At 35.3% G+C, this 22,251-nt stretch overlaps 1 protein-coding gene and 1 pseudogene across 1 annotated transcript; one reads left to right on the top strand and one right to left on the bottom strand.

Annotated features, from left to right (window-relative positions):
- Window positions 1-204: 204 nt before the first annotated feature.
- Window positions 205-1,578, bottom strand: LOC136063333 (uncharacterized). The gene has a single exon (XM_065763545.1). The coding sequence runs from the start codon at window positions 1,576-1,578 to the stop codon at window positions 205-207; it is 1,374 nt and encodes a 457-aa protein (XP_065619617.1).
- Window positions 1,579-6,428: 4,850 nt separating this feature from the next.
- LOC112021107 (uncharacterized) lies at window positions 6,429-18,577 on the top strand (annotated as a pseudogene).
- The last annotated feature ends 3,674 nt before the right edge of the window (window positions 18,578-22,251 follow it).

The following is a 22,251-nucleotide window of genomic DNA, read 5'->3' as shown; positions in this document are numbered from 1 at the left end:
TCCGTACGTTAGTCGGAATGGTGTCTCTCCTGTTGGTGTTCTTGCTGTTGTCCTGTAGGCCCATAGTATGCTCGGCAACTCTTCCGCCCATATGCCTTTGCCCCTCAAGCCGGGTCTTGAGAATTTTTAGCAAGGACCGGTTTGTAACTTCGACCTGCCCGTTGGCTTGGGGGTGGGCGGGAGAGGAGTAGTGGTTCCGTATCCCTAACTGCGAGCAGAAGTCCCTGAAGGAGTCGTTGTGAACTGCTTCCCGTTGTCCGAGACTAAGATTCTTGGAATGCCAAACCTGCATATGATGCATCGCCAGACGAAGCTCCGTATGTTTTTTTCTGTGATGGTGGCCAATGCTTCAGCTTCCACCCACTTGGTGAAGTAGTCAATACCGACAACTAGGAACTTCAGTTGTCGTATTGCCGTGGGGAATGGTCCCATGATGTCCAACCCCCACTGAGCGAACGGCCATGGTGCCGTCACTGGGGTTAATTCCTCGGGTGGCTGCCTGATGATGTTGCTAAACCTTTGGCATTTGTCGCAAGCCTTCACATAAGCCTCGGCATCCTTTAGCATTGTCGGCCAAAAGTACCCAGCTCGTACTAACTTGTGTACTAGCGACCTTGAACCTGAGTGGTTTCCACAAATTCCTTCGTGTACTTCTCTCATGACGTAATCCGCTTCGTCAGAACCTAAGCATCGTAGGTAAGGGCGGGAGAAACCTCTTTTGTATAGAACATCTCTGATCAGGACGAACCTCGTCGCTTGAACCTTCAGTTTCCTTGCTGCCCCCTTATCATTTGGGAGAGTGCCGTTTTTTAGAAAGGAGATTAACGGCGTGGTCCAATCATGCTGGGGATCGAGCTCCTGTATGTCGACCGCACTGATGAGTGGAGAGAGCTGCGTGAAGGCGAGTGTACTACTAATGGTGACCATGTGCTCGGCGGAGGCGGCTTTGGCCAAGCGGTCGGCTTGCTCGTTTTCGCCCCGGGGGATCTGCATAATTTTGACCTTCAGCTCGTTCATTCTTCTTCTTGCTTGTTCCAGATACTTCTTCATTCTTTCGCCTTTGCATTCATACTCCCCGCTTATCTGGTTGACTATGACTTGGGAGTCGCAGTAAACCTTCACTTTCTCGGCTCCTGCTGCTTTCGCGAGGTCGAGCCCTGCAATCAGAGCTTCGTATTCCGCCTCGTTGTTGGTAGTGGGGAATGCGAGGCGGACCATACACTCTACCGTGTCTCCTTCGGGTGACTGTAGTACGATGCCGGCTCCGCCGGCCTGTCTGTTGGAGGATCCATCCACATGTATGCTCCACTGCGGGGATTCCTCTGCCCCCTCATCCTCGCAGTTTGCGAATTCTGCTATGAAGTCTGCCACAGCTTGTCCCTTGATAGCAGTGCGCGGTCGATATTGGATGTCGAACTCGCTCAGTTCTATTGCCCAGAGTGTTAAGCGCCCGGCAGCATCCGGGCTACCCATTGCTCGTCGTAACGGCCTGTCGGTTAAGACAATAATCGTGTGAGCTTGAAAGTACGGCTTCAGTTTTCGTGCCGCTGTAACTAGCGCGAAAGCAAGTTTCTCCATGGGTGGATATTTTTCTTCAGCCCCGTGTAACGCCCGGCTAGTGTAGTACACGGGCTTCTGTATTTTCCCTCTTCTCTGATCAAGGCGGCGCTGACTGCGGCCGAAGAGACAGCAAGATATAGAAATAGTTCTTCCCCTGGTGTGAGGGACTCAACAATGGTGGGGAGGAGACTTGCAGAAGATCAAAGGGTGAACAGAGATCTACTCTGTGATGGGTGACACGTGGTGTCAAAAGCGATCGTCGGATCTAAAGCAGTACCATAAGAATTACCAGAGAGAGACATGGAATAAGCTACTGGGTTGTCTAAACCACAAGGGTTTGAACCCTGTCCATGGGAAAGTGGCGAAGCTGGTTCTCAAAGAGAGGTTCAAGAGTTTCAACCAGATGTTCGATGAGATACATAGGACGCAGAGCTCGTGGGTGGTGAGTAAAGAGCAGCTTTAGTCGGAGCTTCGGGTTTTGATATCGGCGGTGGTGATACCAGCGTACAGGTCATTCTTAGGGAGGTTCTTGCAATTCTTGGACGCAGGGAGACTTAGGAAAGAATTCTCAGTACCATTAAGAAAGAAAAACACTCTAATACCTGAGAAACATTAAGATTCTCTCCAGCGACATAAACACTCTATTACCATAAAGACTTAGGAAAGGGTAAATGTGAACTGTGAAAGATACATTATTCTTGCTTAGAAACTGGACAATCTGAGTCATTAAGTTAGTGATCTTGTGTAGGTTGATGTGGGTTTTTTTTTTTTTTTGGTATGTTCTTCATATTCAAGATTTGTGTGAATGGAGAGAGAGACAAATACCACTTTTTGATCTTCTTTCTCTTACATTTTTGTGCTATTTTTTGTTTTGGGAGGAAAGAGACATAAAATTTGAGCAAAAATATCTATTTACCCTTAATTTTAATAGAGGTGGGTTACGGAAAACAAACGGAATATACCTCAGTGATCTTGTGAGGTTGATGTGGGTTTTTTTTTTGGTATGTTCTTCATGTTCAAGATTTGTGTGAATGGAGAGAGAGACAAATACCACTTTTTGATTTTCTTTCTCTTACATTTTTGTGCTATTTTTTGTTTTGGGAGGAAAGAGACATAAAATTTGAGCAAAAATATCTATTTACCCTTAATTTTAACAGAGGTGAGTTACGGAAAACAAACGGAACATATCTCAGATGGGCAAAGTGACACTTTTTAAACCACAGGTATGCAAAGTGATTTCGGAACAAATCACAGGTGAGTTTAGTGTAATTACCCCATAAACTAATGTTTTAATCAGCTGGACAAAACAAAAAATTACCAAAGCCAATTATTGCAACCGATTTAGTTTGGCAAAAGAACTAACAGAGAGAGGATTGAACCAAAGGCACAATTTGTTGTCTCACAAAAGTAGCCATTTGGCACACCTATAAACTTCAGGTACTAAATTGTCTATATTGACTAAAATAAAAGTTCAAGAGGTGTTAAAGCATTTTTCCCTAAATATAACAACTACAAATCAAGCCTTCGTCTCAAAATTTGGAGTAAATCATAGATCCACAACAAAATAGTTAGTGTTAACCATGAGTTTTTTTCCTTTGTTATTATATTCTATACAAAGACATATTTTCTATTACTTCCTAAATTGATATATCTTTTTATTACTTCTATTAATATTATTTTTGGTGTTCTCTATCTCTCTTTTTTCTTTTCTTTTTTTTCTTGTTCATTAAATCAACTCACTCTTTGTCAATGGTTTACTAATCTCTCTCTTTTGAAGCATTAAGATTCAACCTTAAAAAAGGGTAGAAACTAAGCATCTACAACTGGATTTCTTGTAAGGGTCATATTAATAGATGTCCTTAGAGCAATTGTTAATAAACTATATTAGGAAAACTTTAACACCACTTTTATGAAAAATATAAAAAGTTGCCAGAAAAATTAATTGTTTTATCATTTTCCTATAAAAATATTTCTAAAAATAGTTCTTAAACAATTGCCCTTAGGGCACTCATTAACTTTTCCCTCCTTATAATTGACTCATATTGTGATGGATTGTAGACACTCGTTAAATTTTCCCTCCTTATAATTGACACATATTGTGATGGATTGTGGATATGGGGTTTTATAAATTTGACACTAGAATTAGTTGATGGCATGACTTTTTTTTTTTGTAACACATTATAAATAGTAAATATAATAGTTCTAAGAGCTTTGTAACTCAAATAACATTTTTTTTTTTTTTTGGTATTCTATAGGAGACATTTAGGTTCAAATACCTCTTCCTCAAATATAAATCATTTATCTCATTTTTTGAGTTTTGCTTTATGGTCCAACTCATGGTATAGCATGTGTCTCAATTTTTTTTTTTTTTTTTTTTTTGAACTTTGGACATTTAATTATGAGTAAATTGAAAATTATACTCCTAAAGTTTGGAGGTATTTGGATTTTGCACCTTAAAGTTTCAGAATTTGAATTTTATATCCTGATGTTTAAGAATTTGGATTTTATCCCCTAAAGTTTTGGGGTATTTGGATTTTACATTCCCAAATTCTAAAACTTCATGGTGTAAAATCCAAATATCCCCAAAACTTTGAAGAATAAAATTTAAACACTTCTTAAATTTATGAGGTAAAACCCAATTTTTGAAACGTTAGGATGTAAAATCTAAACACCCTCAAACTTTAGGAGTGTAATTTGTAATTTACCATTTAATTATTTATAAGGAAAGTAGAAAGAATATGTGGCAAATTGTGATGAGCAGGGTGTAAAGTGACACCCAAAAAGTGGAACATATGATCTATATTCTTCCTCCCCAACTATGAACTAAAAAACCAAAATAAAAGACACACATAATGGTGTGGGGGAAAAAAAAGGAAAAATGATCCCACGACCAAAATAATAATAATAATAAATTTTTTTTTATGAGAATAATAATAATTTATTTTGGAAGAAAAAAAACAAACAAAATTTAATTAAAAACCATTCCATAACACAAAGATTCGACAGTCTTAGACTAAGCACGTAAGATGATGAACAAGGAAGAAAACTCAGCGGGCATGGCGAAGCGTCACATGTGATATGTTCAAGTTGTCAAGTGCTAAAAAAAAAAAAAAAAAAAAGAGAGTACGGTGACAATTTTCAAGAATGTCGGAGTTCCCAATGATTCCCATGCTGTCGTCTTTTCCAACTGTTGTTTCTCTTCGACTGTGCCGTCCCAATATGCTCTCAAAACTAACAACGCCACACTTTCTCTCTATTTCCTCTTCTTCTTCATCATTCTCTTCTTCACTTCAACATGAGGTCTCTCAACCCAGCTGCACCAGGCCACCNAGAAAAAAAAAAAAAAAAATCTCCACTATTTAACATCAAATTGATTAATGAACAAGCCTTAGATCAAACGTAGAGTTTAATCAATGATGTCCCGCTTTTCTCTATTCCCTTATCATCCTCAATAACAGAAATGAATAACAGAGATGGACAGACCATTAGAGGTTTCAAATTGAAACAATTTCTTAAATTTTGGACTTTAATTGATAAATTATTTAAAAAAGAAAAACAAGATCTGATTTGAAACATGGTATGTAAGATGTGAGCTTTTATTTATTATGTAATTTCTCTACAAAAAAAAAAAAAAAAAAGTTCTCTATAGAGTTGAGCACTTTTTTGAAGTACTCGTCCTGCTTTTAAGAGCTACAACGAAAACAAAGCAAAGTTTGGTTTCAAAATCAAGAATATTGGGTTCCAAATATGAGCCATGATGAATATTACTTGGGAAAAGATAAACAAAGCATAAAATCATAGAAGTTGGAAAAAGAAATATTGATAACATAGCAATGGAAAAAAAAAAAAAAAAAAAGTGTTAGAAAGAATATGAATGGGTTGTGACCTGTTCTTGGTGGCCTGGTGCAGCTGGGTTGAGAGACCTCATGTTGAAGTGAAGAAGAGAATGATGAAGAAGAAGAGGAAATAGAGAGAAAGTGTGGCGTTGTTAGTTTTGAGAGCATATTGGGACGGCACAGTCGAAGAGAAACAACAGTTGGAAAAGACGACAGCATGGGAATCATTGGAACTCCGACATTCTTGAAAATTGTCACCGTACTCTCGTTTTTTTTTTTTTTTTTTTTAGCACTTGACAACTTGAACATATCACATGTGACGCTTCGCCATGCCCGCTGAGTTTTCTTCCTTGTTCATCATCTTACGTGCTTAGTCTAAGACTGTCGAATCTTTGTGTTATGGAATGGTTTTTAATTAAATTTTGTTTGTTTTTTTCTTCCAAAATAAATTATTATTATTCTCATAAAAAAAAATTTATTATTATTATTATTTTGGTCGTGGGATCATTTTTCCTTTTTTTTCCCCACACCATTATGTGTGTCTTTTATTTTGGTTTTTTAGTTCATAGTTGGGGAGGAAGAATATAGATCATATGTTCCACTTTTTGGGTGTCACTTTACACCCTGCTCATCACAATTTGCCACATATTCTTTCTACTTTCCTTATAAATAATTAAATGGTAAATTACAAATTACACTCCTAAAGTTTGAGGGTGTTTAGATTTTACATCCTAACGTTTCAAAAATTGGGTTTTACCTCATAAATTTAAGAAGTGTTTAAATTTTATTCTTCAAAGTTTTGGGGATATTTGGATTTTACACCATGAAGTTTTAGAATTTGGGAATGTAAAATCCAAATACCCCAAAACTTTAGGGGATAAAATCCAAATTCTTAAACATCAGGATATAAAATTCAAATTCTGAAACTTTAAGGTGCAAAATCCAAATACCTCCAAACTTTAGGAGTATAATTTTCAATTTCCCCCCCCCCCCCCCCCCTCTCTTTTTCCCTTGAAACAAAATAGAAAGTACTTGTTCTGCTGCCAAGTAAGGGAAGTTCTTTTGCAATGCTCAAATTTCACCTCCTTACTTTGTAAGAACTAGGTGGAGGGTAAGGTCACGTGTTCAAAACCCACCAGGAGTGTGTATTTAACAATCAAAAGGAGGGAAAAGAACCATAATATCTTCACTTTCCTTATTATTCAATTGCCAATCCCCCTATTCCTCTTAATTGTATTCATGAAGAATAGAAACAAACAATGCAATCCAACATTTCTGTTGTTATTGTAAGAAAAAAAGTGTTTTATTTGTCTGTGACACAAGAATAATAATTACTATAAGTAACAATGGTTAGATATGAACACTTACGTCTAGGTTTTGATAAAAGCCTTTAGATCCACTCACCTTCAACAGAAGGATGTCAAACCACAGAGTCTTTACACTAGTTCCAACAATGAGCATGACCCTTACGGACTTTGAAAGAATTGTCAGTGCGTAGGAAACACGGAATATGAGCGCTTACTATGGTCATAGACCAAATCCCTAGAACGGAGGGAGAGTACCATGGAGAGAGAGGAGACTAGCCTAATTTCCGGCCAACTCTCCACTCACCTATACTCCCCCTCCCTCCAAACTGCCATAGGGTTTCCTCATTTTGGGTGGTTGGTTATGAGGTAGGCCACACTATCTCAGCACTTTTTCTTTGTAGAAAAATGTACTTAAATGGCCTCTTGCACTAAACGCTAGAGCTATGGTTTTTCTGATACTGGCTGCCCACCTATTAAGCCCAAGCACATGACCCAATGCCAACAAATCCAAAGCCTAATAGCTTTTCCATTTTTAATAGGTGGTTGCCAGCATCCCCTGATTAAAATTTTTAAGAATATTGGTGTTCAAATGCTCCATGACTTACATTATATGTGCTTCTTCTCTCCTTTGGTACTTTGGAATGCAAATATTCCTTTGATTTCTGTCATCCTCATTTTGCATGATTCATATGTTTACTTTAATCCTTTCCTTCTTGGGTTGGTGCCCATATTGTCAGTCCCATCTCCATCCTCCTTGTCCCTACTTTCATTGCATTTGCGTTAAAGTTTGGAAGTAAGTAATAGCAGTGCATTAATTAAGTGTAAAGTTTGGAAGAATGATGATGTCAGTTGGAATGGTTGATACCTTGCTTTTCCCTATTTACGACTTTAACTTCTTGTTTCTCCTCTTTTGGGATACAGGGGGAAGGCTGTGATAGCTTCATGCCATTTCCTCTTTGGACCTAGTTAAGCCTCAAATTTTTGTCACCTCCTATCTTAATTGCAAATATTAGCAATCACTTTAACAAGAAAAATAATATTCTGATTATTGGTTAATTTGTTGGCTGCATGTTTCTCATCACATTTAATAGAATCATAAGTGATAGTACTAGTGACTTATTTTATGTTATTTTATTTATTTTCCACTTCAGTTACTCTAGTTTTCTTTTGATTTTCAGAAACCATACAGCCGTACCCGAGAGAGCCAGTACTTAATGGTCTGTTAAAAGGCAAAGATCTGGCTCCTATCTTTGACTTTCCACTTCATGGAAGAATTGGCAGCCAGAACCTTTCTCAGTCCACCTCAGTTATTGGTGACGGAAAACTCCATTCAAATATGTCTGGAAAGGTCATGGGCTCACCCTCACCATTAGAAGATTCAGCCTCACATAATAATATTCTTGAACCTTTTGATTTTGACTTTCAAGGAATTTTTTATAGCCAGAACATTTCTCGATCCACATCTGATATTGGTGACATGAGAAACACGAAAATTGTTTCAAAAATATCTGAAGAAGTCATGGAATTACCCTGGAAGATTCGATCTCAGATGTTATTTTCAAACCTTTTGATGAGCAGCCTTCATCTGGGAGATGGTCCAAGATTGTCCTGTCAAAATCATTTGCATTCCCAAGTAGTAAATCAGACTTAATTTTAGACCTGAGTTCTCAAAATGATGCAGTGTATGGCCCTAGTCTTACAACCTTTGAAGAAAATGAAAAATACAATACTTCACATGATCTGGCAAGTCCGGCATTTGAAAAATCATACAGCATGGAAAAAAGGAAATAAAACCTATCAAATATTCCACTTCCTCAGTCTGCAGCAACATTTTATAATGGGATCTCACCAGAAATGGAAATTGTTGAATCATGTGAAAGCATTAATAGGCTAAATAATTATTTGAGAGACAGAAAGGAAGCTAGTGTCTCGGGAAAATTCTTGCATGCTGTGATAGGGCAAGATATCTCCAGTAAGCCCTCTTGTCAACTATTATATCCCCTTGTGATGGCATCTTATGATGCTTAACCCCCTTATTTTCAATTTTAAAAAATTATGTTTTTATGAAACTGAAATTTTACTTTTTGATTCAATTTTGAGTGTGTGTGTGACTATTCTTCAGCATAGGGTTTGTGATCATGCAATAGTGTATGTGTTAAGTTATACATTTTGCAACTTCAGAATTTTAATGATGCTTGCTAGGACATTTCATAAAGTTCAAGCCCAATATTTGGTTACCTTCTTGAAGTAGCATCTGGCCAACAGATAAGTGCAATTAAATCAATCATATGGTTTGGATAATCAGATCTTGTTGATATGCCTATTACCTAGCATTACACAAATTTGGTTGAAATTTTAAATTCTACTCTAGTATAATTTTTGTTTCTCCTCACTTCTAAAGCAATATTCTGTCCTTTGCAAATTTTGCAAAACTGTATAACTTCTTAAAGTTCACAATCAAGAAGGGCTGAGATATACTCAAGACTTCAATTACAGTTCAAACCTTTGGGACTGCCAGACAATTTGACTGCCACTGACTTGTGTGATAAATTTCTTTGGACCAAATAATTTGGCCAGACAAATAGACTGCCACTAACCGTCTTGCCAATTTTGGATCAAATGTGATCTCTTCCTGCCTAAAGCAAAGGCTGAGTTCACAGGTTAAATCCCAGATGAATGCATGAATTGTATTTACCTATCAAAAAACTGCCACTTAACAGCTTATTCCATATGTGCTCTGAATATTCTGATAACATTAATAAAATAGGATTACATGCTGCATATTTTGTTCTAATATTTTTGAGCTAACCTTTGTAACTTCTGTATGGAATTCCATGATTGTCTTTAATTTTATATACAAATAAATCTTCAGCTTTACACAAAACCAAGTAAATTCATTGGAGAATAATTATAAATTTTATTATGCAATTTTACTACATAAATACACTACTATAGTATATTATGCATTTCTTTTGTATCTGAGATTAGTAACCAAGTATAATACTTTACTTAGATTTCTCTGCCACAAGGGAATTTAAGGTTCTTGATTCCATATATCGAAGTCAGGCAAGTACAATCAATATGGATCCTATTACTTTAGAAAGAAAAGATCATGAGAAGGAAGAAAACAGAAACATTAAGAATATATGTGATAAAGGTCCTTATGAATAGATTGTTCTAGTCATACATTTAGAATATTTTGTTCAACTTAACATAATCTGGTTATATACAGATGTTGGATTAGTTGCTTCAACCATCATTTACGCCTTCTACTTGAACGAAACATACCAAAGTGACCAGTTGTGCACTGTGCCTGTCATCAACATGAAGAGGGCAGGCCTAAGTTGTCGTGCTGAAATCAAATGGTTGATTGCATCTTGTCTAATTGATCAATCATCCTTAATTTTTATAGATGAGGTGTGTTGTTTATATTGAATCCTTATTTATTATGGTATTGCATGAGTAACTCATGCTACATGTTTAATTGTAGAATAATGTGTGTGTGTGTGTGTGTGTGTGTGTGTGTGTGTGTGTGTGTGTGTGTGTATTATATCTATCTGCTTCCATTTTTTTTTTTTAATACTATTATTGAATAAGATAAATCACATATTGTTATTCCATGGTAAATCAAACATATATATAGTAAAAATCAAGGTCCTGACCTTATTGTTTTCAAATCTAGTCTGAGTTTTTGTTATTCTTGAACGTTGAAATATTGAGCAGATTGACCTTTCATATTATGACCTATTTGGGAGTCTTAAGCTAGTTCTACTAAATAGCCACAAGCTTCTGATTAAACAAGAGGTAATGTTTTATTAGAAAATTTTAGCTATACTTTTACTCTGAACCATGAGATATCATGGATTTTTTGTGTATTCCTGAAACAGGCATTAAAGGAGGCAGGAGTTGAAATCTTCTGTTGCAGAAAGGTGTAGTTAGTTGCTTCAGTGTGGTTGACTTTCTACTTTAGCTTAATACTTCCAAACATCTTCAGAATGAGTACATGCCTTCTTTGAATCTCTCTTTCCTTTGCAGGGTGAGTCTGCATATCCTTGGGTTGAGACTAATACTATAGGAGAGGTATGATAGTGTATTTAGAATGCGCTCTCTGTGTTTGGTCATTAATTATTTATTTGCAATTAGAAGTTATTCATGTCACCAATGAGAGGCCCTGATTTTCAGGTATGGTCCTTTGTTGTTATAATTGTTCTACACATTCTCATAAGCCAAATATAGTCAAATCTCATGATCTATGGGTTATCTCCTCAGCATAATTGAAAACCTTATCCATTTTTGGGTATAACGGATGATAAGCACTGAAAAATATTGCATAGACTCCACCGTTCTAAATAACTTACTGATTTTTGCTTATACTCTGAGTTATTAAACAATTAACTGCCTCATTGTTGCTTATACTCAAGAGTTAATAATTTAATAGAGAGCACAGCCATAGTAATAGCCACCAGAATCAAAAGACAAATAAAACAGAAAAATTGATGCATGGGTTTTGGTAACAAAGTGGAAATATTTCGAAGAAATCTTTAAAAGAAAAATCACTCTAGGAGTAACCAACCCCACAGGAAATTTCTACTATAGAAGAAATAGCTACAATTAGTCTATACTCACTAAACGTTTATGGATTAAACTCAACTTGTTACCTTAGCTAACAACTCATTTGCCTCCCACCGCAATGACTCCAAAACTCTGGGATTCTTCTTAAAATCTCCTCTACGAACAAACTCGTCCACACCAACCTAGAACTTTTGTGGTCTAAATAACTCTCTGGAGGGTTTCTACCAAACAGTTTGGGTTTAAAACTTTTGTAGTTTTGAATGGGAAAACAGTACAGTTGTTTCAACTTCAAAAGGCCATATCTCACTTTTTTCAAATACAAATCGGGTCAAATTTGTTTCTGCTTTGAAGCCTGATATGTCTACTTTTCAATGAAACAAGTTTCACTTAAAAATCTGCTACAAGTTTAAAAGATATAATAAAAGTAAAAGATCGTGAACTCATTATTTTGAGCATATCATAACCCTGTCGTCTTTAAGAAGCTACCACATCTATGAATCCTAACAAGCAGCATATATATATATACAAAACTTTTGGTGGGTTCCAATTAGTGGAATTACTAGCAAGTTGTAGCCTAACATAAAGCCTTCCTAGTGAATTGAGGTTAATAGGATGAATGGTTAAATATATTTAAAAAATTTTAAACTTTTTTAACAACTTTGAACCATCCAACAGCACTTGAAAAAAAGGGAATTAGGGAAAGTGTTAGAACCATAGCAATATGCTGTCTACATTCCTAAACTCTTTCTTAACTCTGTGTATATATATATATATATAGAAGGCCATGCCTATTTCCAGATGAACCCTCAACTCTTAAGGCTTCATTTGGTGCATTTACAATTTCGAATTGAACTACAATCTTGTCTTGAAACATTTGCTTCATTTGGAAAACTAGCGGCCTTTTGCAATCCTCATTGTTAGCAATTCATTAAAAGAGAATCATGGGGAGTTCAATTCTGAAAGTGAGAATATATTACTTCTATATAGGATAGAAAATTGGTGTAGATAACAGTGGAGCCACACAAAGTAGTTCAAGGGGAAGAATTACAACTCTTTTTCTTTGTACTTATTTCCTAATTTAAATTTTAAGGACAATGTAAACGAGTTTGAGTGTGTAGATTTTATGTATTGGAAATCTTTTTGATGCTCTTCTCTTTCCAAAGGATTTCTTCCTTTGACATACAAATTCATGCAGACAAACTTTTGTATTGATACATACACATAATAAATCAGGAATATTGAACCAAGGATGTTTTACACATAAATGCAGATAGTAACATCTTTATACTTTATTATCACCTAAAACCTAACCCTCTTGTTCTCACTATGACTCTATCTGGTGCCATTCCATTTATTTATATACAGGATTGTTCATGCTGTACACTTATTGCTGAGAGGTTTGCTCTGGCTTCACCTTAGATTTTGGCTGGGCAAGGATTCAGCAGACTCTTGGTACTTGGTGTCATTTAGATTTGATGTTTGAAAATATTCTTTTGTTCTCAGTATTCTTCATACCATACTTGCTAAATATACACGCTTGATATATATTATTTCAGTTAGGTACTCCTGTAGCAAGTACCCATGTTTGGTCTTCCCTTTACTCTCCTTGTGACAGACTTTTTTCTTATGCAGCACCTTATAAAACCCTACCCAGAGTTTTTTAATGCACATAATTAACTCTCTCAGTTAATTTTATATGTGTACTTTAAGCAGTATTTTCCCTTATCAAATCCTTTGATTTTATTTTTATTTTCTACTTACCCAGTTGGCTAACTAGAGAAATGGTAGCTTGGAGCTAACTATGTCTTCCATTGCCCTAGATTTGATAGTTTTCTGGTTTTCCTCTTTGCTTGTAGTTAGCTGGCATTTTCATAGAAACAGGAAACCTAACTAATCCGCACTGTAACTCGAAAGATAAGTATATGGCCACACTATTGATCAATGGTGCTGGTCGCTTTGGATCCAATGGTCTCTACCAGATATGTATGTTTATTGTGCTCTACTGATTTGTATAAACTATTCTGTTTTTTTTTTTCCCTTCATCTTCTAGGGCTTATCTAAGATATGTAATGTATCATATCATTTGCAGTGAAATACAAAATGCATGATGTGTCTGATCTCAAAATAGTCGACATTCTGCACAAGGATTTCAAAAAGTGGAGAAGATTAGGTCTGGACTTGTGCTAACCCTTTATTTTTCTTCCCAAATGCAACTCGGTTATTTTTAATTTATTTAATATAATATGGAGTTTTACATATTTAAAGGTGACCCTTAAGGTGACATCAAAGTATCAAACCTATTTACCAGTTACTAAGAAGATAAACTACAAACTAATTTAAGAAAAGTTAGAAGCGATGTGAGCTCTATCACTAAAACAGTTTGGTTTAAATGTGATGGAGATTTATTATGGCCTATAATATCAATCTTTTAATCCATTAGCTTATAAGTAAATATTTAGATAGCACCAGCAAGAAAACCTTTACTTTTAGAATAAGTAAATGAGGTCTAAAATGAAGTACGTACCATAATTTTACCTATATAAGGTAAATAATATAAAAGTATAAAGCTTTAAAATCAGGAGTATCAAGAAAATATTTGGGATTTAGTGTTAGACCATTGGAGCTATATTAATTCTAAGATTAAGCGACCATAAGGGTTATAGAGCAGAAAACAATTATGGTGTTCAACTTTATTTAAAAATCTGTTTATGTTCCTTTAAATAGTATGGTGGATATTTGACGTAGAACAACCACACAATTTCAATGGGAAAATTAAACAACAACAAAATAAAGGATAAAGCATAGGAGTCAGCACCTAAGGGTTGCTTGGAGTCAACACCAAGCAAAACTAGAGTTGACACCAGTGTAAAAGAAACATACATTTATTATAATTCTCAAAACTGTCTTACAATAATTAGAAAAAAGAGCTTAGATAGCAAACAACAAAATGCATAAAGAAACCATAATTATTAAATGCTGGGGCTTGCTTAATCTTCAAGCCCAATTACTAGGAGGCTCCATCCATAAGGCCACAGGTTGGGCCGTCTTTTGTTTGCTCTTCCGCCCATACGTGCGTATAATTGGAGGCTTGTCCTCATGTCCGCACCAATATTATTCTAGGAAGCACGAATACTCCATTGATTAGAGGACCCTCAAGGAGAACTAGACTCAAACAAATGCATTGTACCAACACTACCAATGTTGATCCTTCACACTCAAGATGCTAACTTATAGAGTCAGTGCAAAATGATTAAATTCTCCCATTCCTATTAGATGTCAATCTTTTGGGATAAGTAAATTATCATTTTAAATTTGGTTAAGGATTTATATATTTATCGAGCCACTCCACTTGATAGCTTAGACTTCTAGGTTGGATGCTTTAACATGGTGTCTTGTTTGATTGTTTGTTTGTTTTTGGACTGTACTTGCCGAGCCCGTTTATCTCTATTTTAATTAAACTTTTTTTCATTTGAGCCTAGATGTTAGAGGTGGTGTTAAGATAAAAATTTATACATCTTAAGATATGTCTTACTATCATCAACATATAAAAAGTAATATAGTTGGTCCACATTAGCTTGGAATTCCAAAATGTGGTCACATCTTTTAATATGTATAATTTGTTGTCAATTGCATGCCTGATTTTTGTGTTTCTTCATGCATGTATCTTGACATTCTCAATTGTTTATGTGTTTTTGCTTGTTCAATTCAACCCCAAAAATATTTACAAGATCTTGACACAATGTAAAAATGTTCAGCTCTTCTAAAACAAATGCAGATTTGTCATACAAATACTTTTCTTCACTTTTACTTGTAATGTACTTCACCTTGGCTCTTGATTATAACTGGTTACATATATGATGTATTTTCATGAAATCTTACCATCCAAGATATATGGGGTATTCTGCTCTTCAATTGCATTTGATTGACATGGAAATGGTTATTTCAGGAAAGCCAGATGCTGCTGGGTCAAGATTGATGGCTTTACATGTTGGAATGAGTTCTATTGGAATTTCAATTGCACAACTTCTTGCTCATGAAGATGCTTCATCTCAAGGAATCAAAAATTTCCAGAGTGAGTAGTTGATTACATGTTCAGTAGACATATCATTAAAAAAGCAATCAATCAATCTGTGATAAAATCACTGTTATTAATGCCAGTGAACTAGAGCTCAAATGGCACTTCCTCCTCCCATAATAATGGGATGAAGGCCAAAATCATGGGTTTAGGACCCACTGGGTATGAGTGTAACTTGCCAATAAAAAAATCACCATTTTTATATTTGTCTCAGTTTTTCTGCATGGTAACTGTTAACTGGAAAAGCCTTTCTTTTGTTTTTTGTTTTTATAATTCAATAGTTAGGAGTGGGAGGATTTGAACCTTGGATGTCTCTATTGGAAACACTAGGAGGTGCCTACTAGTTGAGCTACAAAGCTCTTGGCAGAAAAGCTTTCTTCTGTTTCAAAAATTTTTTTTAAGTGCTTTACTAAGCTTTTCTTATTCACTTAGTGGGGTTTCCTCTATAGTTTTATTTGTATTCTATATACATTTTCATGTGTTTGCTGCTCATCAACCTAGCGTTCTCAACTAAGAAAAATTAATGTGATCCTTGAAAATAATGTAAAAATTAATTTTCTATATAGAATTCATAAAGATCGCTCTATAATAACATTTAAAAAAAAAAAAAAAAAAAAAGCATTCATGTGCTCATACTAGCATGCTCTCTGCTTTTTTACTTTCTCCCTGCACATCTGCCTGACCAGTGAATAATCTCTGACATAGGGATGGTCCGTATTCATGATCTGCAAGCCTTCAATTGATTGTAGAAGTTTAGTCATGACCATAAATCACATCATATTTTACTGAGGTGTGCTAAAGGTTTTATTTATTTATTTTTCAATCATGTTATATACATCTCCACTTCTGGCTGAATAAATATTTGGAATCTAGTTTTAGAAATAACATTTATGACTGATCTTTTCATCCTCTAAATTATAGGGTTGGAGAAACTTCGGCTACTCATGATTGTCTCTGGATATTATGATTCTCAGAAGAACTTCAAGGTTGGAGAAATTCTTGTTTTCTACTTTGTTTATCTCTCTTATTGTTATGGTTTCCAGAATTTGGTTTACTTTTAATATGGGCTTAAGTAATTCCTTCAGATTTTAGGCTTAGGATGCAGTTTTGAAAAACATATATTGCAGTATATATTCAAGTTAGAGCCCACTTTCCTGCCACCAAAAATGTAATTTTAGTGAACATAGTTTTATTTTGATACAGTGATAATCCAGGCCATGGTCTAATTTTGGGTCCCTCATTCTGCATACCTGCAACAACTACTTTTACAGTTTAACGGTCTAATGGTTTGTGTAGCTTCCACTAAATGATCATGAAAATGCTAACATCACATGTAAATCTCTGGTGTAATTTAGAGAGAGATCCTGGTCTCTGCTGAATCTGTGGAGCTTATGAAGGACCTAATTTTCTTCTTCAACTCAAATGCCTCCTAACTTCCGCTCAAAGTTCTCCATAAACCAGGTAACTTATGTGGGAAATTATACATCTCATGGAATAAAGTTAATCGTTCACTTGTAATCAAGTAAATCTTGCTTCAGAATAACTGCGTATTAAAGTGACAAAATAGTATAATTGCACACTGAATTCATGTGGAAAATGGCTGCATGTATTAGTATTATAAAGACATAAGCCAGATGGAATGCATCAAGAAGGCAGAAGCAAGGGGGAAAGTTTTAAACACACGCCTATACTAGATCACTGGCCAAATTTAGATTGACTAGGCAGTAGGCACCCCCACGTACAGACCATTGTAAGCCAAATTCTACCGTAAGAGGAGGAAATGCCATTATGTGCAAGCAAGCATAAAATTCCTTTTTCAACTGTAATTTTACTTTTGTCTTAAGGAAGCTGCTTCACACAACTTAGTGTGATCTCTTGATTCTAACCATGATCTTGGTTTCACCAACCCCAGAGCAGTGAACTATTTCCAGAGGTGTCCATAAAGCTGTCCACAAAGTCTACTTTTCTACTATAATACCTCTATGGCTCCTCCTCTAAAGACCAAGTACACGAATGTCATTAATGCCTAAACAGGATTCAACTCAAACAACCATGTGCAAGCACAAGGGCCCTGGACAGGCTTGGCTTGTAACACAGCAGGGCAAAAGCGCCTATTGTAAGGCCTTAATATGAAAAGCCAGTATTCATACCACTAATAGCATTCTGAAAATCCACTTTCTCCCTATGATAAGCTTTCCACTTACATAATCTAAGATTCTGTTTATACACAGCTTATGTATCCAAATTACCGTGACATGATAAACTGTTTCTTATAAACTGAAACTAATTTATGCTTTTTAAATTCTCAGCTCTAATTCCTAAATAATGATTCTGAAATGACATGGGGCACATTGGCATTAGATAGGATTATTATCCTCAAATAAGACTCAGTGGGGTAATCATCGCCAAAGTAAAGGAATGATGGAGTTTTAGGTTTGTACTAGTCTATGGCACTATAATGAACAACATGTTCAAGCTGATTTAAGTTTATATCCTGGTTTGGGCAAGCCTGAAAATTCTCAACTAGAGCGTGTTTCTTGCCCTATCAATTGTTAGTATTTCTTTTTCCCTTTTTAATAAAGAGCAATATGAAGTCCTTGATTTTGGGGATTAACGTGACAATCCAAAAGGCAATCTACCTAAATGACATGCTAGGTTTTGTAGCATAATAATATTAATATCCATTGTAATATTTTGCACACCCAATTCCTCAATGCCAAAAATTGGTGAGACTGCTTACAAAGACAGGTCTCGCTAGCCTAGTTGCCAATGACACTTTGCATTTCCAAATAAAACGTTGTCATATGCTGCTTGTTCAGGTCTTCGAGATGACATGAAAGTATTTGAGGTTGACAAGGTTACATCAAGGAAGACTATTGAACGCCTTTTAGAAGGGTTTGGTGTGATATCAAAAAGCTAGCTTGGGCCGTGGGCCAAACACAATTTATGTTCTTAGACATTTTGTTTATTTAATACTTTATCTATTTTAACAGATGGTGAAGCAGATAACATATGTAAATTAGTTCAGTTGTTTAAAACCCAAATGTGGGCAAGGGGTTGATGAGATTGAATTATGGGGATTATTAGAGTCATTTGGTTAAAATTTGTGTTTTTAGAAAATAAATAAATAAATAAAAACCTGTGTTTGTGAATCTAGTCTGAAAGTTGTGGTACTTCAAAAAAATAAGTTCAATTCATGATTTTAGAAGCCAAGATCTTGGATTTAACTTATTTTTCAAAGAAATTGCGATCTCAACTCGCGCTTTTTGTGTTGTCATTGCAATTGTGACTTGGAGAAAGAAAGACGTCACATTTGACTTCACAATATTTGCACTAGAATTCATAGATTAACAAAAAATTGATCAAGAATAGTAAGTTGATTTTTATTTATTTATTTGTTGTTATAGTAAGTTGATTTATTTGTGAATAATTTCACTCTGTTGGGTCTTGGGATTTTTGGTTGCATTTGAAAATTTGTAATTACGGTTGTGAATGGTGAAGAATGATTTGTATATCGAAGCCTCATAATTTAAAAACAGAGGAAGGTGATGGTTCGCATTCCATATCATCATTGGCGACCCAACCCAAACCCATCATCAGCAAAATGTGATCCTCTTTTTATTTCACTTGAAAAAAAAGTCTATTTCATGCTTATTTTTTGTATTTAATAGTGTATCCGATGCCTGCCATTTGATATTTTAAATTATGAGACACTATATTCACCTTTAAATTGGTAACATGTATGCATAAAGGTCCATACAGATGCATAAAAGATGCATACAGATGCTCTATCCATGTGTATGCATACTAAAAACTTGCATATGCACCAACCACCAAGGTGCATACACATACTCTATCCATGTGGATGCATATTGAAAACTTGCATATGTACTTTCATTTGAGATCGTATAAATGAAATCTTAATTGAGTTATTCAGAACCACAACCTTTGTCACATCATTTTCCACAATTATCCTATATGACAAACTGTAATTGGTTGTCTGTTACTTTCAAATTGACTCACAACTTTTTCTCCATCACTCACAGTTGGTCACATATGATAGTTGTGACAAATGGTATGGTCCTAGAATATTTGATCTTAACTCTCTATAAACCCTAAGATCTTCCAGCTTAATTGAATGATACTTTGCATGATGTGAGTGTATGCATATGAATGGAGTTTCCTTTTCTAGAGTAACTTAGAGCAAGACAATTTTTTAAGACAATCCCTTTTAAATCTTGTGCATGTTTAGCTTATGGAACTAATTTAGTGGGATCACTGATTGAATATGGCCTAGGAACATTGATGAAGGATGTCCTAAATGATCAGGTGGGGTACTTGGGTGTCTAACACCTTACTCTACTTTGGACCAAATAGCATATATTTTAGCTACCCCAACATTAAAGCATTGGCATTAGGGGGTGTAAAACCCTCCAAGTTGCTAAAATAGCCACCAACCATCTAAAAAAGAGCTCTATCTGAGAATGTATACCTAATTTTTTTTACAACCTGTGAATAATAAGTTCTAAATATATAAGAACTTACTATTCATGAGTTTGTAAACTAAAATAATATATTTTATTCAATTTCTCTCTCTCTCTCTCTCTCTCTCTCTCTCTCTCTCTCACTTTGTCTCACTCACTTTATATTTATATTATTATTTAATGGGATAGTTTATATTATTTTAATGAGTTGTATGAAAAAATAGAAATTGAGATGTTGGGTAAGTTGTTAAATGAGGTGGTAAAATTGATAAAGTAGTGTTTGAGGATGTAAAATAGAGTTTTTTTTTTTTTTTTTTGGCATCCCCTTATGCTAGTGCTTTAGAGTAAATGGAATATTCTTGAACCTATGGCTAGGAACTTAAGACGGACCTACACCTGGCTACTCCTAAAAAGACTATTCGTGCAACATGTTGACATTTAAAAGTTATTATTTGGGATGCTCATTGCTCACACAAGTTCAACGACATAATTTTACCATATGACTCATTATTAATCACCATTTCGATTAAAACTCCATCATAAAAATTTCAAGATGTTTAAAAGGAGTTTCTTTATTTCATAATCTATTATAATGTTTAGTTTTAATAAAACTTTTTTTTTTTTTGAGAATCAGTTTTAATAAAACTTAAAGTTACAACTGATGTGTAATTTGTAGTGCTTATTAAAGCAATCTTGTTCATCTACTTTATTATTTCAGAATTATCTTTTACTATCTATTTTATTAGCCAATTGTTTTGTACCAAATACACAAATAAAGCAACTAAAATCCAAAACGCCCTCTTCAATGTTTCTTATGGAAGGAAGCCTCCGGCTAAAAAAATGAAAAAACAAGTACTCCTTTGTGTTTAGAGTAATGTATATTTCACATGCTCATTTACACTGATCACACACTCATACCTTTGCACAAAAATGCATGTGTGTTTGTGTATGGTTTGTTTTGTCAGAACCACGCAGTTTATGAACAACTCAAGCTCGGCTCGACAAAAAGTTTGTTTATGTTGGTTTGTTTAGAAAATAAACCAAGTTCAATTCTTAAGTTTAGGTTTGATTATTAAATAAGTCAAGTTCAAACATAATAATGTATTTATAAACAAGATTGTGAACATAAAAATTTGATTTTACTATATATAATATTATATTTGTGTATATATATATACTTATCTAAAATATATTTATATAGACATGTGTAGGGTTAAGGGCCCAAAAATTGTATATTGGGCCTTGGGCTTTATTCGAGGAGGTTGACTAGTCCGAGAATCGATAAACAATAATGAGAATGTCAAGTTCTGAGTCTCATGAATGGGATGCAAACGGAGAGAATGAGAAAGGTAGTCCAAGGAGGCTCACCTTCTCGGATGAGCAAAGCACAGATCAAATACGTGTCCTATCATTCAAGGTGGCCTTCCAGGATATTCTACTGACAGGGACATGTATTATGAACGCACAAGAGGGATGGAAGCTTAGAAATATCTAAGGAAAAGCTATTATCATCGCATTAAATGTTCTGCAACTAATTTTCTGGCCTCATTTATGTGCAGAAGACCGCTGAACGGTGCTGCCTTGGCTATCCCAACTCACAAAGAGTTAGAGAGGGTGTTTGATGGGACAAGCACAAATGTAATGGTTGGGATGATCAACAAATGGAGGGCCAAGATCATTAAGAGGGAGATATATAATGTAAGAGACCCCTGGAGGGAATGAGATCGGGAAATCAAGAAAGAAACACTGTAGCAATCTAGAACCAGACTTGTAACCATACTTAATAGCATTATATAAGAATCAGTCTCCTCGGACTTTGTCGGGGACATTTTTCTTCAGTTTAAATTTGTTTATTTTCACTCTTTTGTCATTAAGCCTACCTAACTTATTGTTTGATTAACTAAAACTCAGTTTTCTAACTCATTTTCTACAAATTCATTGTTTTGAGGTTTTTGGTCCTAAGTCCATTCGTATCTTGGGTTAGGAATTCAAATATGGTTTTTACAATTGGCGCAATCTGTGAGAACTACTGGTGTTATAGTGAATCCAACTTTCAACAATGGTAGGTTCAGGTTCACACTAGGCAAAATCTATGGGGTCTCAACGCCAAGATCACTTTCGTGATCTTGAATGGAGAAGGGACCGGGAAGGAAGTGTACATACTACCCATACCAGTAAGATCCAATCTCAGGGTAAAAGCCACGTCTCTCATGAGGAGAGTGCCAGAGCCATGTAGAAGGAGATTGATCACCTAAAGAGAAGCTTACGCCATGAACGGCGAAAGCGAGCTTCATCCAATTCTGACTTCTTTTCTAATGGTGAAGAGGATGGCAGTTATAGGCGCAGATCAAGGACTCCTCATAGCAAGTCTTTCTCATATGATGAAGACTACCATCATGAACGCAGAAATAGAGATT

The sequence above is a fragment of the Quercus suber genome, unplaced genomic scaffold, assembly GCF_002906115.3.
Source record: "Quercus suber isolate HL8 unplaced genomic scaffold, Cork oak 2.0 scaffold_513, whole genome shotgun sequence".
Classification (NCBI taxonomy): domain Eukaryota; kingdom Viridiplantae; phylum Streptophyta; class Magnoliopsida; order Fagales; family Fagaceae; genus Quercus; species Quercus suber.
This window is presented reverse-complemented; position numbering and strand designations above follow the sequence as displayed.